The following is a 16,643-nucleotide window of genomic DNA, read 5'->3' on the forward strand; positions in this document are numbered from 1 at the left end:
AATTAGATTTAATGTTACTATTTAAAATGTATAATGATGTTAGGAGAAACATGAATAAGAATAACCATACCAGCTTTGTAAGATTTTAGTCTTCCTTTTCCACCAAAGGGTTTTTTTTCCACATTTTTGTTGATAGCATGTCACTCTTCATACTGCTTCATTTGCACAGACTCTTGGGGAGGCTTTGGAACCCTGTGGGTTCATGCATCCATGGGAATGGGCCCACCTTAAGTGCACTGACCAGACCTGGGCATCAGACTCACAGCTCTTCTCCCACCTTATCTGCTGCTGCCACCACAGCCCTTTCTCATTTGGTGGCTGCTTCTGGGTAGTGCTGGGATGTATTCTTGCCTGGGAGAGTCTTGGCTCTTTGTTAGGAGGCATTTGTAGGAAACTTAACCTCTTACTGCTGGTGCATAGAGGAAAGTTAGAATAGATATGACTGCTATGAATAGATATGAGTACTATTTAAACATTAAGCCTCCCAAAGAATGTATTTGCTTGCCTTGGCACTCCACTTTGTGATATATCTGTGGCATATGCCAAATCCCTCTAGTTTTTCATAATACTTGCCAAAACTTCCTTTTCATTGAATCTTGTATTTAAATTCACTTCTTTGAATACCATCTTAGTTGTTCAAGTAGAGGGAATGATACACACCACTAAGGTTAAAGAATTACTGACTCATAGACAACCTGGTCTTATCTGTATGCTGCCTACTTCCTCCCCAGAAGATTATTTTGAAGCCAATTCCAGACACTCTATCATCTTATCCATAAATACTTCAGTATACATCTCTAAAAGTAAAGCCTTCCTTTTTGTGGCCATAATCACAATATCATTAGAACACCCTGAAATTGAATCATTATTACTTCTGAGTATTAAATACCCAGTCAGTGTTCAGATGATCATAATTGAATCCAAGTCTGGAGTGAGTTTATGTGTTTTTATAGGTTGTTTAAATCAGAATTCAATTAAGGTCCATACTGTCAACAGGTAGCTCTTTTGACTCATAAATCTCTTTAAATCTGTAGCTTTCCTTACACATGTCTATCCCTGTCTTTTTCTTTTAGTTTTCCTCTCTTTCTAATTATAATGTGTTTGTTGAAGAAACTAACTTTTTGTCCTGCAGAGTTTTAAACAGCCTGGGTTTTGATGATTAGATCCCCATAGTAATAAATCCTCTGTTGTATTTCTTGTGTTTAATAGTTCGATAGAGGCTAAATCTGATTCAGGATTTTTTTTGTATTGTTTTCTGTTTGTTTGTTTATAAAATGCTCTATAGATGGTGGTATATGTCTATCAAGAAGCAGAGAGAAATCTTTGGTTGCCTCTCTCTCTTGGATAGTCACATCCACTCATGGTTATTAATATTTCCTAGATTCATTCTTTCATAATTTGGATGTATAAAATGATTCTATTCTAATCCTATCATTCCTCCTCTAGAAAAATTTTCCTGAACACTCATTTGATAATCCTAAAATGCAGTTTGCCTAGGAAAAGTAGGATAAATGTCATATTCTTTCTTCTTTTTTACCACTTTTCAAATTAAAAAGGTAGTTACCTAGCATCCTCCAAAGGTAACCAGTAAGATTTGTTTCTGGGGGTTTTGAGGGGGAGGAGGGAGGAAGGAGAATATTTATCATTTTGAATTTATGAGATTAAACAAATTGGACATCTTTTAATCCCTTGGGTTATTTTTTATTGATATTCAGATTGTCCGCTTTAACTTCTTCATATTGGCTGTTGAGTCTTTCTAACATGATCTCAGTAGTCCGCAGTAGTTCCTTGATTTCTGTCATGACACAATGTACCAGCTTCATCTTGTACATTTATTGTCTCTGATCTGGAATCAGCCATTTCTGCAGGATGCCCTGGTTCTGTGAAATGGGAAATGACATTTGGAAACCTCAGCCTAATCAATTCCTGTTGGGTTGGTCACTATTCCTAGGCTTTTTCAGTAGACAGAAGTAGGAAATGAATACACATATGTTTATTTATTTATCATATATTCAACAGGTAAATAGTATCAAGAGTGCATGCTGATATTTCTAATTAAAATTCTGTACACAAAGCAAGCTCTGGGAGTTGGTGATAAGCAGGGAGGCCTGGAATACTGCAGTCCATGGGTCACAAAGAGTCGGACACAACTGAGCAACTGAACTGAACTTAACTGACACAAAGTTTTGTTTAACCTTTTGATCTTTCATCTCCTTTTTTCCATACTGAAAATCTTGGCCACTAGTGATAAAGCACAATATAATTTATTTGCTTTGTCTTCAGTACATACAAAATAATTGCAGAATTACATTATAATACTACCTTAAACCACATGATTTCTGAAAATAGTTCAAGATTTTTGCAGTAACCTTTTGGGCCCTTAAGGTATATCCCACGAGAGATGTACAGTAAAATTATTGTGTTTTGTTTTGTTTTGTTTTTTAATTTTAAAATTATTGTGTTTTAAAGACACTTAGATTTTATTTTATTTTTAAACTTTACATAATTGTATTAGTTTTGCCAAATATCAAAATGAATCCGCCACAGGCATACATGTGTTCCCCTTTTAAAAAAAAAAAAAAATAAATAAATAAATAAAGTTAGAATAGTTCGTTGGATGGTCATATAGCTATTTCAGTGTACATATAGATTCATTTGTTCCATTTTGCTTTCAGTATTCAGTGATTGCCTTGAAATTTTTTTGTTTTATAATTGTGTGAAATATATACATAGTTCTAAAATCAAATATACAAAGCTGTTGTGTGTATTTAGAGAAATTCAGTTTCTATTTCTGTCCCCTCTACTCCTGTAGGTAATCTCCTTTCCCCCTTTTTCTGGGGTTATCCTTTTTGGGGGAAAAAAAGGAAAATAAGTAAATATATATGTAACTTGTATTTTGTATCCTCCCCCGCATTCTTAAATAATTGATAGCATACTATATTCTATATATACTTTATTTTTTTACCTTGCCTTTTTTGTACTTAATGCTTTTCTAGAGCTAGCTGTATAGAAAGATACTATTTATTTCTTTTTAATAGCAGCATGGTCAAAGGGTAAATGCATGTATTTCTTTGTTAGATATTGCCAAATTCACCTCCATAGGGTGTATAACATTTTAAAATTCTCATCGGCAATATATGATAATGTCTTTCCCTCACAGCCTGCCAGTGGAGCATATTGTCAGACTTCTGGACTTTTGCCAGTTCAATAGGTGAGAAATGGTATCCCAGTACAGTTTTAACTACATTTCTCTTGCAAGAGAAATTGAGCATCTTTTTATATTTTTAGGGCCGTTTGCGTATTTTTCTTTTTAAATAGCTCTTCTCTTCTTATAAGTCTTACAGATGAATGGAGAATATGCTTTTTAGTAAAACTTGAGAGAATAGTAAGTACTTAACACTGATACTAGAGTGTGGTGTTTAGCATTGCATGAGTCTGGTTTCCCTTCTTAAGGTTTCCTGGTTCTCCTGGAAAGCATAAGCTCTCTAAGTCCCTTTCCTTCGCGCTACCTGTGCTTAAGAGATGGTAACCAGAACATAGAGCTGTAGGCTCAAAATTCAAGTCTTTTTTTTTTTTTTTTTAACCCTTTCAGGGAGTAAGAAAAAGCTTCCGTTACCAACTTTAGGCCATTAAGTGGTATCTTTGTGTCTACCAGCATGGGTTCAAAAGACTGGTGGCTTTTTTGTTCGACTTCTTGTTAGTAATTGAGGTGGGACAGCCAAACCAGGCAGCACAAGCGCAGGGTGTCTGTGTTGCTGGAGCTCTGGGAACGCTCACTGCTGCTGCCACCAGGAACTGTGCGGTCTGAGCAGGAGCACTGGAGCCCGTGTTCATCAGCCTCTGTGCTACCTACAGGACTACCAGGAGCATCCTCCCGTCTTCCATTCTCACCAGCTTCTTCTACTGGTAGAGCTTCAGCAAAAACAAAGCTACAGGGAGAAACCCACACCAGGCTGGCAAGTTTGGGGAATGTAGTTTATGGAACTTCAGCCTCTGAGATACAGTGTAAAGCAAGGGAGCGAATGGAGCTGAAAGCAGATAGAGAGATGATGAGTGCAAAGGCAGAAAGTGTGAAAGGGGCTTCAGTCATCAGGAAACTTCCCATCTGACTCACAGTAGCTGGATAAGCCCACTGGCAGGGCATAGAGACGTGGAGTGGAGAATGCCAGACAAAGGCACAAGCAGAGTGTGGAGAAAGGTTCAAGGTTTAGGAGGCGTGTGAAGGAACCCAACATATTTTCTTGCCTAGTAAGATAAGGTTTTATGAAGAATAGTATTTTGAGCTGGGCCTGGAGGAATTTAGTAAATAAAGCAGAGCAGTACATATGTGCTGATTTACACAGCAACAAAATGGCTGCTGCTTGCTCCCAGCTGGAGGCAGGAAGTAGAAAGTAGGTGCTCTGTACTTGCTACTGTCATCTCAAAATACTCTGAAGCAGTGTGTTTAGAATTCTCTGAGGTCCTGGGAAAGTAAACAATTGGAAGTCTGCTGTAACCGGCTTCTGCATCCACTGAACTGGGGATCTGACTTCCGCCCTTAAAATGTGTCCTCTGGAGCAGAAACAGAGATTTGGGAGTGAGGGAGTTCACCAGCGGGTGGAGGTGTTAGAATGTGGCAAAGAAGCAAACTTGTTGGAATAGCAGAGGGGTCCTTAATTCAGAGAGTTTTCTAAAAATGGCGCTATATAGAGTCTGGATTAGTCTACACCAAGAGGCTTTGCTTTTCCCAGCCTGTTTCTCTAATCAGATACTAAGGCTGGTTCTAATTGTCAGTGAAGCTTAACTTCTTTATCTACTGTAAATTACTTGGCATTAAGCAGACATTTATTAAGAGGCTGCCAAGTGTATCTGAGGCACTGGGGAGGGAAAGATGCACAGGTGCAGTTTCTGCCTTGGAGGAGCGTTTGAGCTAATGAAGGAGAAAGACACTTAGAAGGTGACCACACAGTAAAATAAGTCATCTCTGGGAAGGATTCAGCAGATGCTATAGGAACACTGAAACAGGAGTACCTAACCTGAGTTTGGAGATGGTATCAAGACCTACCTATAGAGGTGATGAAGCTCCTTAAATCTTCTTAAGGAAGAAGACAGAGTCGGGGGAGAGTCACATAAAATGACCCATGTGTACAAAGGCCTATTTATCTCTGACCCACTTCAAAGCCAGTGCCCTTTCCAGTGGACCACTGTGCATCTGGTAGTGGAATAAGAAGTAAGAGTTATTTGTAGTCTCTCACCCTTTCTGTGGAGAAGATAAGCATTATTTTCTCACAAAGTCTTAGAGTGTTAGAAGAATTCAAATAAAATAAACACCCCACAATAATGCGTGTAGAATGTAGTACAGTTTGTTTGCCTCCCACCCAGAGAGCCCGGGTTCTCAAACAAGAATGGGCTACCATTTTTTATCTGGGGGAAAGAGTCAGGGACGATTAGAAAATGACCCTCTCACAGTCACTTAGGATTCTCAATTTGGTATGTGGTCCTTTGTGTACAATTAAGTTTCACTGTCTTTTAATACCTGTTCTTTTGTTGGTTTTTTGTTTGTTTGAGAATAAAGATTGCCTGAAAAAGTCTTTATTGCTCTTACTTTACAGAATTTACATGTACCTTTTATAGGATTAAATTTTTTGGGTCCTGCTTGTTATAGAAGGAATATAGTAGTGTGTGTGTGCGCAGGGAAATGTAAATATGCACAACTTGTGTTTAAATGGGACATCATGGAGCTTGTATCCAATATTATGCAGCAGTATCACTTTCTCACAAACCACAGTTCTGCCTCACTGGCATTTTGAATAGCCAGGTTGTAAATAGGCGGATCATTCTCTGTTACTGACTGTGAAAGCTGTTCAAGCAGCTAAGGGGATGTAAAATCTAATTTTGTTGGTCTAGTTGCTTCCCTGGTAGCTCAGACGGTAAAGCGTCTGCCTACAATGCTGGAGACCTGGGTTCAGATCCCCTGGAGAAGGAAATGGCAACCCACTCCAGTATTCATGCCTGGAAAATCCCATGGACCAAGGAGCCCGGTGGGCAACAGTCCATGGGGTCGCAAAGAGTCGGACACGACTGAGCAACTTCACTACAGTTGCTACCTCAGTACCCTAGTCCTCCACCCCAGAACCAGGTAGGTAATTTTTTAACTTAACATTTTAAGTAGGTAATACAAATATGTATTCTTATTTCCCCGTTTTTTTAAAAACGTAGCACATATTCATATATGTATTTTTTAAATTAGCAACATTTTTGGAGATCTTTCCTTACCAATACAAAAAAATTTTCTCATGCTTTATATTTTTTACATTTGTGCAGCATTGGCTAGAGGTGCTGTAATTTAATTTATTTAACCTGTCCCCTTTGATAGATATGTAGGTGTTTCTAGTCTTTTATTATCAAAAACAATTCTGTAATGACCCATTTTATAAATAGTGAGGTTTAATCAGAGATGGTTCCAATAAAGCCTAAAACAGACCAAAAAAATCCATCATTACTCCCAGGGCCAGCTATTTAATCTGCAGGGCACTATGCAGAATGAAAATATGGAGCCCCTTGCTCCAACTGCAGGAAACAAGTGCATTTAAAAGTATTTTAACAAAAAAAAAATACTTTCCCTTTCTTTTGCAATCTTCCAACCTGGCATATTGTTTTTATTTGCTGATTAATGTTCTAAGAAAAATAACTTTCAAATTGTCAGGATGAATTTTATCTTTCATCTTTATATTGTGTAATGGTGGTTTTAAATGCAAATATAAGAGCATTATCTGCTATGCCAAATGACCAAAGTTACACAATTCATGTTTGATAGCTCATACATGTGTATGTATTACTTCTTACCCAGTACAATGGAAATTCTGCATAAAACTATATTGTTTTTGTTTCACTTCTTAATTCACACACATTTTACCAAAACTTTTTATCTTTGACTTACTCAGTAAGCTTCCTTAATAAGGAAGAATGGAAACTAATACAATATTGTAAATCAACTATACTTCAATTAAAAAATAAAAGAAGAAAGTACTAAAGGGCGAAGAATATACAAGTTGCCCTATTTTTCAGCATGTCATAATCTTTAGCATAAGCATCTGGCTAGTATAGGGAAATAACAAGAGTGAAAAAAGGATATGATAGAGTTCTTTGGTTGGTAGTGCTTATTAAAAAGTTGACTTTTTTCCTGCATTGAGGCAAGTTCTGATTGGAAGAGAAAGTGGCCTCTCTGGGCCACTTTACTCAGGCACAGTAAATTTACTCAGGCCCAAATACTCAGGCACAGTCATGGCACCTTGACCTTGGCTTTGCTTTGAGTCTCACTCAACCTCCGCATGTTGTGAGTCCACTGGAATTCCGTACTTCTGGGGCTTGATAAACCTATTCACAAATTGGGCAGTGGCAAACTGTGGACACATGTATGTTGCGTATCTCCTCTGTTCACGGGCTTGCTCCATTGTCCCCTTAGACTTTATTTTAAAAGTTCAAAGATAAGATTATGAGGGGGCCATGGAACATTAAACTAAATTTAGATCCCTTCTGAGGCCAGGGCCTGTCTGAAAGAAAATGTTGCATGCTCATGAAGCTGCCCCTCATTACTATTTCTATTTAACATTGCTCTGTACTTTGAGGGGTGGGGGGAGGGGATAGAGGAGGAGGAGGAGAACAAGAAATATGTATGATAGACATTGGAGGAAAGGGACCAAATATCATTATTTATGATGTGACGTGATAATATACCCAAGGGAATGAACTGAAAAATTACTAAAACATAAGAACTCTAAGGAATGTAGTCAGATATAATAGTATATACAAAAATCAAGTTTTCTCAAATATCCTCAATAACCAATTAGTTTAATGGAAAATTTTCACTCATGATAGCCATAAAAACAATAAACACAGTAACAATTCAGGAGCCGTACTTTTCCTTTATACCTAGTCCATCCTTAGCCATGTTAACAGGGATCGTCCGTCCCTGAACCACCTGATGCCATTAGAGTTGGGGTAAGGGTCAAGAACAAAGATGAGAGGCAGAAGATGATGTGAGCTCGGAAATGGGATGAGTGTGAGGTGAGCACGCTGGGGAAATCTGCTGGAAGTTGTTAAGTTTTCTCCCCACAAACAATATATACCTACCTAGGAATAAAGCTAAGAAATCCACAAGTTCTCATGTAAAGAAACTATAAATCTTTAAGAAACACTGAATAATGGAAAGCTATATTCCAGGATGGGAAACTTTAATATAGTGAACACATTGGTTCTTCCCATCTTAATCTACTAATTTAAGGCAGGATTATTTAGAATCTGTTAGGCTTTAAAAAACAACAACAACTTTGACTAAGCTCTTTAAAATTTTCCCAAGAGAATAAATAAATGGAATTCCCTTTCCCCCCAAAAAATGAAGGGATAAAGATGAAATGAGACGCCTACTATCACTAGATATTAAAATTTGTACTGCGTACTGAGGTAGTATGGTGTTAATGCAAGAATAAACTGGTAGATTAAGCAATCATCCAAACTCTGGATTTGATCTCCGTGTACATATGAATATAGTGCAGGATTAAAGATGACATTTCACATCCATGGAGAATGGAAAGGTAATGTGCAGATGGTGCTGAGACAGTTGACAATTGAAAACACATGAGATTTTCTTCATGCTGTATACGAAACTAGTTTCCTGTTAAGATTCAGATTTTACATTACTCCAAGAGAACTGTTGAGAACTAATAATAAGTATTTATCTGGTCTCAAGGTAAAGAACTACTTCTTCAGCATAAAAGCAAAGGCAGAAACCGTAAACAGAATTCAAAGGTGTTTGACAAACTAGAAAAAATAATTGCAACTTATATGACAATGAGTAATTGTCTTTAGTATATATGAAGAACTTCCCAACTAAGTAAGAAAAAATGTGAATCCCCAATAGGAAATGTGTACAAACAGTAATTTATTTAAAAGAAAGAAAAACCTAATAGTCAATAAACTGGAGAAAGTTTGGCTTCATAATAATCAAAGAAATGGCAAACTGAATTATGATACCATTTTTGGAATTTTATTGGCAAATATTTCTAATTAAAATTTTTTTATTTACATGAATAGTACAACTAAAATAAAATATTTCTATGTTTTAACTTGCATTAAAGTTTTTACTAAATGGGTATCTTTTTATGTTTCTTGGCTATTTGGTTTTTTTTTTAATTAATTAACGTCTTCATACTCTTTGTCACCATTTTTGTTGCTTATTATTAATTTTCAGGTTATGGATATTCATGTTTGTCTTTTATATATATTTTGAAAATATCTTCTCCCAGACTGTTACTTTTAAACTTGTTTATGGTGTCTGGGTTGTACAAAAGCTTTTTAATTTTGATTTGGCCTTATCTGTCAGTCATTTCTTATCTATCATCTGGATTTTGTGACTTGCTTAGAATCTTCCTCCGCAGTCCAAATTATAAAAATACGCTCCCCTGTAGCTGTGGTTGGTCATCATTTTCTTATATTGTTGTGTGTGGGTTTTTAGCATTTAGCTCTTTAATTAATGTAAATTTTATTCTGTGTATGGTCTGAGGTAGGAGTTTACCCGTATTTCTAAAATATGTAAACAGTTGTTTTGAATTGAAATCCTTTATTGATTATTTCATTCTTTTCATCATTGTTTAATTTATGTATTTTAATTGGAGGATAATTACTTCACAGTCTTGTGATGGTTTTTGCCATACATCAACATGAATTTGCCACAGGTATACATGTGTCCCCCCATGCTGAACCCCCCTCTCAACTCCCTCCTCACCCTGTCCCTCTGGGTTGTCCCAGGGCACCTGCTTTGGGTATCCTGCTTCATGCATTGAACTTGTACTGGTCATCTATTTGATATATGGTGATGGGTGCTTAGTCACTCTTGTGTCCAACTCTTTTGACCCCATGGACTGTAGCCCACCAGGGTCCTCTGTCCAGGGAGATTCTCCAGGCAAGAATACTGGAGTGGGTTGCCATGCCCTCCTCCAGGGGATCTTCCCAACCCAGGGATTGAACTCAGATCTCCTGCATTGCAGATGGATTCTTTACCATCTGAGCCACCAGGGAAGCCCTTACATATGATATTGTACATGTTTCTATGCTATTTTCTCAAATCACCCCACCCTTGCCTTCTCCCACTGAGTTCAAAAGTCTGTTCTTTACATCTGTTTCTCCTTTGCTGCCCTGCATATAGGGCTGTTGTTACCGTCTTTTTAAATTACACATATATGTGTTAATATACAGTATTTGTCTTTCTCTTTCTGAGTTACTTCACTCTGTATAATAGGCTCCAGGTTCATCCACCTCATTAGAACTGATTCAGATGCATTCCTGTTTATAGCTGAGTAATACTTCATTGCATGTATGTACCACAACTTCCTTATCCATTCATATGCTGGTGGACATCTAGGTTGCTTCCATGTCCTAGCCATTGTAAATGGTGCTTCAGTGAGTATTGGGGTACATGTGTCCATGTGTCTCTTTCATTTCTGGTTTCCTCAGGGTGTATGGCCAGCAGTGGGATTGCTAGGTCGTATGGCAGTTCTATTCCCAGTTTTTTAAGAAATCTCCACACTGTTCTCCACAGTGGCTGTACCAGTTTGCATTCCCGCCAACAGTATAAGAGGGTTTCCTTGTCTCCACACCCTCTCCATTATTTATTGTTTGTAGACTTTTTGATGATGGTCATTCTGACCAGTGTGAGATGATACCTCATTGTGGTTTTGATTTACATTTCTCTAATAATGAGTGATGTTGAGCATCTTTTCATGTGTTTATTAGTCATCTGTATGTCTTCTTTGGAGAAATGTCTGTCTAGGTCTTATGCACACTTTGGGAAAAATAGCATGTAGCATGGATCTGTAAATCTCTTCTAGATTTTGTGTCACATCATTTAAAATACTACTGTAAATTCACACTCATAGCTATTCTTTTTCTCAATTTTCTGGGCTATTTTTTCAAATTTTCTTTTCCAGTGAACTTGAAAATCAGCTTGTCAAGTTTCATTTTAAAATCCTGTTGGCAAGGATGTTTTAAAAGAGAATACTTAGTATAAGTGAGGTTGTCGCAAAATGGGCAGTGTCATATACTGCTGAGATTTGTTGTATAAGTTTTCTAGAAGGCAATTTGATGATATGTATTAAGTGTCTTCGGAGAAGGCAATGGCACCCCACTCCAGTACTCTTGCCTGGAAAATCCCGTGGACGGAGGAGCCTGGTAGGCTGCAGTCCATGAGGTCGCTAAGAGTCGGACACGACTGAGCGACTTCACTTTCACTTTTCACTTTCATGCATTGGAGAAGGAAATGGCAACCCGCTCCAGTATTCTTGCCTGGAGAATCCCAGAGACAGAGGAGCCTGGTAGGAGGCCGTCTCTGGGGTCACACAGAGTCGGACACGACTGAAGCGACTTAGCAGCAGTAGCAGCAGCATTAAGTGTCTTAAAAATATCCCTTGATCTACTACTTCCACCTTTAGTTTATCATAAGAAAATCTTCAGGAAGAGCATTTTTTTTACATTAATGTTCAGCATGGTGTTACTTATGATAAGCAAAAAATGGGAAAGACTACAAATGTCCAACAATAGGAGCATGATTAAATAAATTCTAGCACATTAACATATCAAAATTCCTGTATAAGCATTCATAAATAAGGAAATAGCCATAATATAAAGTAAAATAGAAATAGGATACCATGTTTATGGCCAGATGGATGCTAGTATTTTAAAATTAAAGATAATATCTGTATTTTTATATGTGCATATATTAATTTGCTAGGGCTGCCTTTAAAAAAAAATGCTGCATACTGCGTCGCTTAAACAACAGAAATTTATTTTGTCACAGTTCTACAACTTGGAAGTCTGAGATCAAAGTGTCAGCAAGTTTGGTTTCTCCTCAGACCTCTCTCCTTGGCTTGCAGATGGCCGTCTTCTCACTGAGCCCCCACAGGGCTTTTTCTCCATGCACTCTTGTCCCTGATGTCTCTTCGTCTTGTAATGACACCTGTCTTATTGGATCAGAGCCCCATCCTTATGACTTCCTTTAATTTTAATTACCTCTTTAAAGGCCCTGCCTCCAAATACAGTCACATTCTAAGGTACTGGGGGTTAACATTTCAAAATATGAATTTGGGAGGGATATACTTCAGTCTATAACAGTGCATTAAAAAAAGAACGTAAGGAAGACTATCAAAATGTTAATAGAGGTTTTCTGGATGGTGGGATTCCAGGTAATTTTCATGTTTTTAATCATATTTTTCTGTATTTACATGTTTTCATCAGTGAATATGTGTTACTTTTGTTGTCAGAAGAAAATGTTTCTATTTCAAAGGAAACTATTTCCACATTGCATATGAAGAGACAAGGAGGAGTGGGTGGAGCCAATACCTAAGCCTTCCACGCACCCCAGGACTCACTTGCTCCCACTTGTAGCCACTAACTTCAGCAAAGTCCTGTTCCTGGGGTAGGTAGGGAGTGTAGTGATTCACCTGATGCTTCTATTGAGTAAACCAAGAGTCCTGGAAAATCTAGAGAAAAGATGCCAAACCAAAAAGTATATGTATATATATTATATGGTCCCACTTATAAACAATTCTACATCTCAAAAACTTGTGTATAATGACAGGAAGCAGATCCACAGTTCTCTGGGGCTGGGGAGGAATTACAGAATGGCATGAGGAAACTTCTGGGATTGAGGGAAAGGTTTGTTCTCTTGACTGTGTTAACAGTTTCATGGGTGTGTACAGACGTCTAACACATATTGTATATCTCAAATATTTCAGTTTATTGTGTGTCAATTATATCCCAAGAAAGATGTTTAAAAATGGAAAGAAAGATTTCAGTAGCCTTTTGGACATTATGGTATTACTTATTTGTTAAACTAGTGATGTGAAGGCTGTGGTTTTGTGAATCAAATGAAATCCTTGATGTTTGGAGGCTGTTGAAGCAAACTACTGTATACAGTGTTTTGAGAGGGGGCCTTTAAACCCAATGGCCTATTCCTGCCCCATAATTCAGTGTAACACGGTATGGGTGTGTCACTAATTTGAGTAAAATTAAGAGATTGTGTGATGTCAGGTGCCTGGTAGGTGAACCAGTCTGGTGCACAGCGATCTTTTTGAATTTATTGGTTCATTAATACTGTGAAGATATGGGTATGTTTCTTTTATAGCTGCATTCGATACTTATCTTTTTAAGGACAGGAATCGGTTCAGTGCTACAAGAGAGAAATGTACTTAAAAATCACAACATTACCTGTGGTAAAATTATCATAAAAACTCCCTGGTACTCCAGCAGGGGATTGCTTCAGTTCTGCCCTCATAATGACAGGAAATGGTTGTGGGTAAAGTTGTTTTCCATGAAGCTGTGATGAAATCAACTAAAATGGTAATAAAGTGGAGTGTAAAAGTGAGGGACTCAAGTGAGATGTAAAAGTGCAGAAGGGGTTAGAATGTTCAAATTAGGATCTTCAGGAAATGATTCTGTGAAATATTAAATATGAATTGATTGAGTTCTCAGCTCTAAACTGTCAGCAGTCGGGCAGCTGGCTATGGGAGTGGCTATGGGAGTGGACTTGCCTGCATACCGCACCCCACCCGCATCCTGGCTGGGTGGCTTCCATTTCACTAACGACCAGAGAAGCCGGATAGCAGAGAAACGGTCTTTGGTGGTGAATGATAATTTAACAAAGGGTTTGGAGCCCCATTTTCCTTCCTTCTTGCTCAAAACCAAGGAACTTGTCACCCAAGGAGCATTATCGTATTTTTTCCAATGATCCTTTGATGAATTAATGTTCAGTAGATGCCTGTTACAGACAATTGGAAGCACACCTCCGTAAAACCTCAGTGAGCTGTGGAAGCTCACTAAAATGTATACCATCAGAGATATTTTTTATATTATAGACATAACTTTATACTGAGACTATATTCCAAATGTCCCATCTGTTCCCTTCTTGCCACCCCTGCTCCACCACTCTCATGCACACCACGCCCTCTCCTGCACTGCTGTCTGTCACGCCTGCCTGCTTTGCAGCGTCCCTGCGTCTTCTCTAGTCCTTTCCATTGCTCTCCACATGCCTCTCGGAACACTCCTTTGCTCACAGTCACTCATGGCCTCTCCGTTGCTCTTAGGATCTCCACCATGGCCCTCAAGGCCCTGTATAATCTGGTGCCTGTGTGTGCCTGCATCATCTTGTGCCAGTCCCCCTCTAGCCTTTTGTATTCACCATTCTCTGGAATGTCTCTTACCTTGTCCTCATTCTTACTCCCATCACACCCCACCCGCTTTGTCTCCTTAACCTCCTATTGATCCTTTAAATTTGTTTAAATGTCAGTTCTTAAGAAAAGTTTTGCCTGACCCTATACCCCAGTTTGGGTTAAAGTTCTTTGTATAATGCTAATAAATCAGGGTTTTTTTCTTCAGAGTTCTTAGCTTCACTTGTAATTCTTCACTGGTTCACATGGTTCCATAATAGAAGGGTCTGTTTTGTTCGCTGCTATATTCCCAGCATGTGAGATCTCGATATTCAATAAATACTTACTGAATAGATAGACAGACAGTCCCATGGAAAGAAGAAATGATGTGTTGCCTTCTGAAGACCAAATCAATGCAGATTCTGGTTCTCACTTTGCTGCTGATTCACTGCATAATAAAGAAGTCACAGTCTCTCTGAACTTCCAATTTCTCACCTATAAAATGAAAAACTAACCTAATGATACGTTCTTTTGTTTTTAAAAAGGTATCCTTTTTGTGTAGATAACTGTGTTATTATATAATTTAGGTCGTAATACGTCATCCTTAGTGAGCCAAGCAAGGCCTTCTCTTTTATTTGTTTCCTCACCTTTGTTGAATCCCATTCCTGCTCCCCTCTCCTTATGACCATCTCTAATATGTTTCATTATGTCCTTAATGTGTATGTATATTTGGAAAAATCTGTAATGTTGAGGGAGGGAGGGGTATATATGTGTTTTAATCATCAATAATGTTTCATGCCATAAGTCTTATTCTTTTTCATACTTTTCTCACCTAGTATTGTGAGTACTGTGTATTCTATAGTATACTATAGTATTATGAGTACTATGTGTAAGTACTATGTATCACCTAGTATTATGAGTACTATGAGCTGTACATCATTGTTTCTTAATGTTACTTAGTATTTCATCATAATAACTAAATATATTATTAGTGAATTTATAAAGTTCTTACTCCTTGCCAGACACTGTTCTAAGCTCTTTACATATCATCGTCTAGCCTTCATGGCAGTCTTGTAAAGTAGGTGCTGTTACTATCTCACCCGTTCCATTCATTGCCCTGGTGGTGGAGACCTAGGTCACCTTCAGCTTCTTGCTCTCAAAAACAGTGCTGCGGGGAGTCCCCTTGTGTCTGTCCCCTTTGAACCTTTTTTCTGAGGCCTGTATTCTGTGTATGTACCTGAGTACTCAAGCATGCACATCTTCAGCTTTGATCTATCCTGCCATGCTGCCTTCCTGCAAGGCAGATGCCAGTTTACCCTCCCACCACCAGGAGTGCACGTCACAGAGCCTTTTCCTCCCCAAGTCCACACCCACACTTAATACATGTGTTCTACTCTTTGCCTTTATGATGGCCACAAAGTAGTATCTTGCTGTTATTTTAATTTGCATTTCTCTAATTCCTAGTGATTTGGGGGACCATTGCTGCTGCTACCACCCTGGTGCAAGGCACCACCCCCCTCCTCACCACTACGCTAGTCTTTCTACTCATGGGTCTCCCCACATCCTCTCTTGTCTTCTATGCTCCAGCCAGAGTAATATTTTTAGAAATAATTTTATTTATTTACTTATGGCTGTTCTGGGTCTTCACTACTGCAAGGGCTTCTCTCTCGCCAGTAGTGAACGGGGGCTCCTCTTTGTTAAGCGCGCAGTCTTCTCTTGTTTTGGAGCTCGGGGTCGAGGGCACGCAGCTTTCAGCAGTTTCAGTCCCCAGGTTCTAGAGCACAGGCTCAGTAGTTGCAGTCCCCAGGCTTAGCTACTCGGCAGCATGTGGGATCTTCCCAGACTAGGGATTGAATTTGTGTCTCCTGCATAGGCAGGCAGATTCTTTACCACTGAGCCACCAGGGAAGCCTCAGCCAGAGCAATTTACTGGACCACTCCTTTGCTCACAATCACTCTTTAACCCACTGAAATGACAGATGTTCTGATGATGACCCATACTTGTATTTCTAGGATAATTGCTTCTTAGACATGATGTATTTTCTAAATAATTATTGGATTTGTTGGCTAATATTTATTTTAGGGGGTGTTACACCTATTTTCTTAGATAAAATGAGCCTATAAATTTCTTATCTTGTCTCTCAGTCATTTTATAACCAAAGTTATATTAAAATGACTTGAGAAGCTTTCTCTCTTTTTCTGTTTTCTGGATCAATATGTAATAAGATATAAATTACCTATGCTTTGAATTAAGTGGTCCTCAAGGTTCTTTGCTAACTATAAATTCGATGACTTGATGAGCTGTTGTAGCTGTGAGTTTCTTACCAGTGCTTCACTGGTTGTGTGGATTAGTCAAGTCAATTCACGCCTATTCAAGACCTCAGTGATGTCAGAAGGGCTTAACCTACTATGGGCACAGAATGGTATGTTTTCCATCATGTGCCCACGGAAATGAGCTGAAACAGGA

The 16,643-nt window shown here is 38.4% G+C and overlaps 1 protein-coding gene across 7 annotated transcripts in view; it reads left to right on the forward strand.

The window, feature by feature from the left end:
• The window catches only part of BTBD9 (BTB domain containing 9), a 411,047-nt gene that overhangs the window by 266,343 nt on the left and 128,061 nt on the right, over nt 1-16,643 (forward strand). The window contains exon 10 of one of the 7 annotated variants that reach the window (XM_044938342.2): nt 3,161-3,303. The exons of the other annotated variants lie outside the window; for them this stretch is intronic. Within the exon in view, the coding sequence (XP_044794277.2) occupies nt 3,161-3,288 (128 nt within the window). The 3' untranslated portion in view covers nt 3,289-3,303. Of the gene's footprint in view, nt 1-3,160; nt 3,304-16,643 lie in introns of those variants that run through there. 7 annotated transcript variants of the gene reach the window in all.

The sequence above is a fragment of the Bubalus bubalis genome, chromosome 2 (assembly GCF_019923935.1).
Source record: "Bubalus bubalis isolate 160015118507 breed Murrah chromosome 2, NDDB_SH_1, whole genome shotgun sequence".
Taxonomy (NCBI): Eukaryota; Metazoa; Chordata; class Mammalia; order Artiodactyla; family Bovidae; genus Bubalus; species Bubalus bubalis.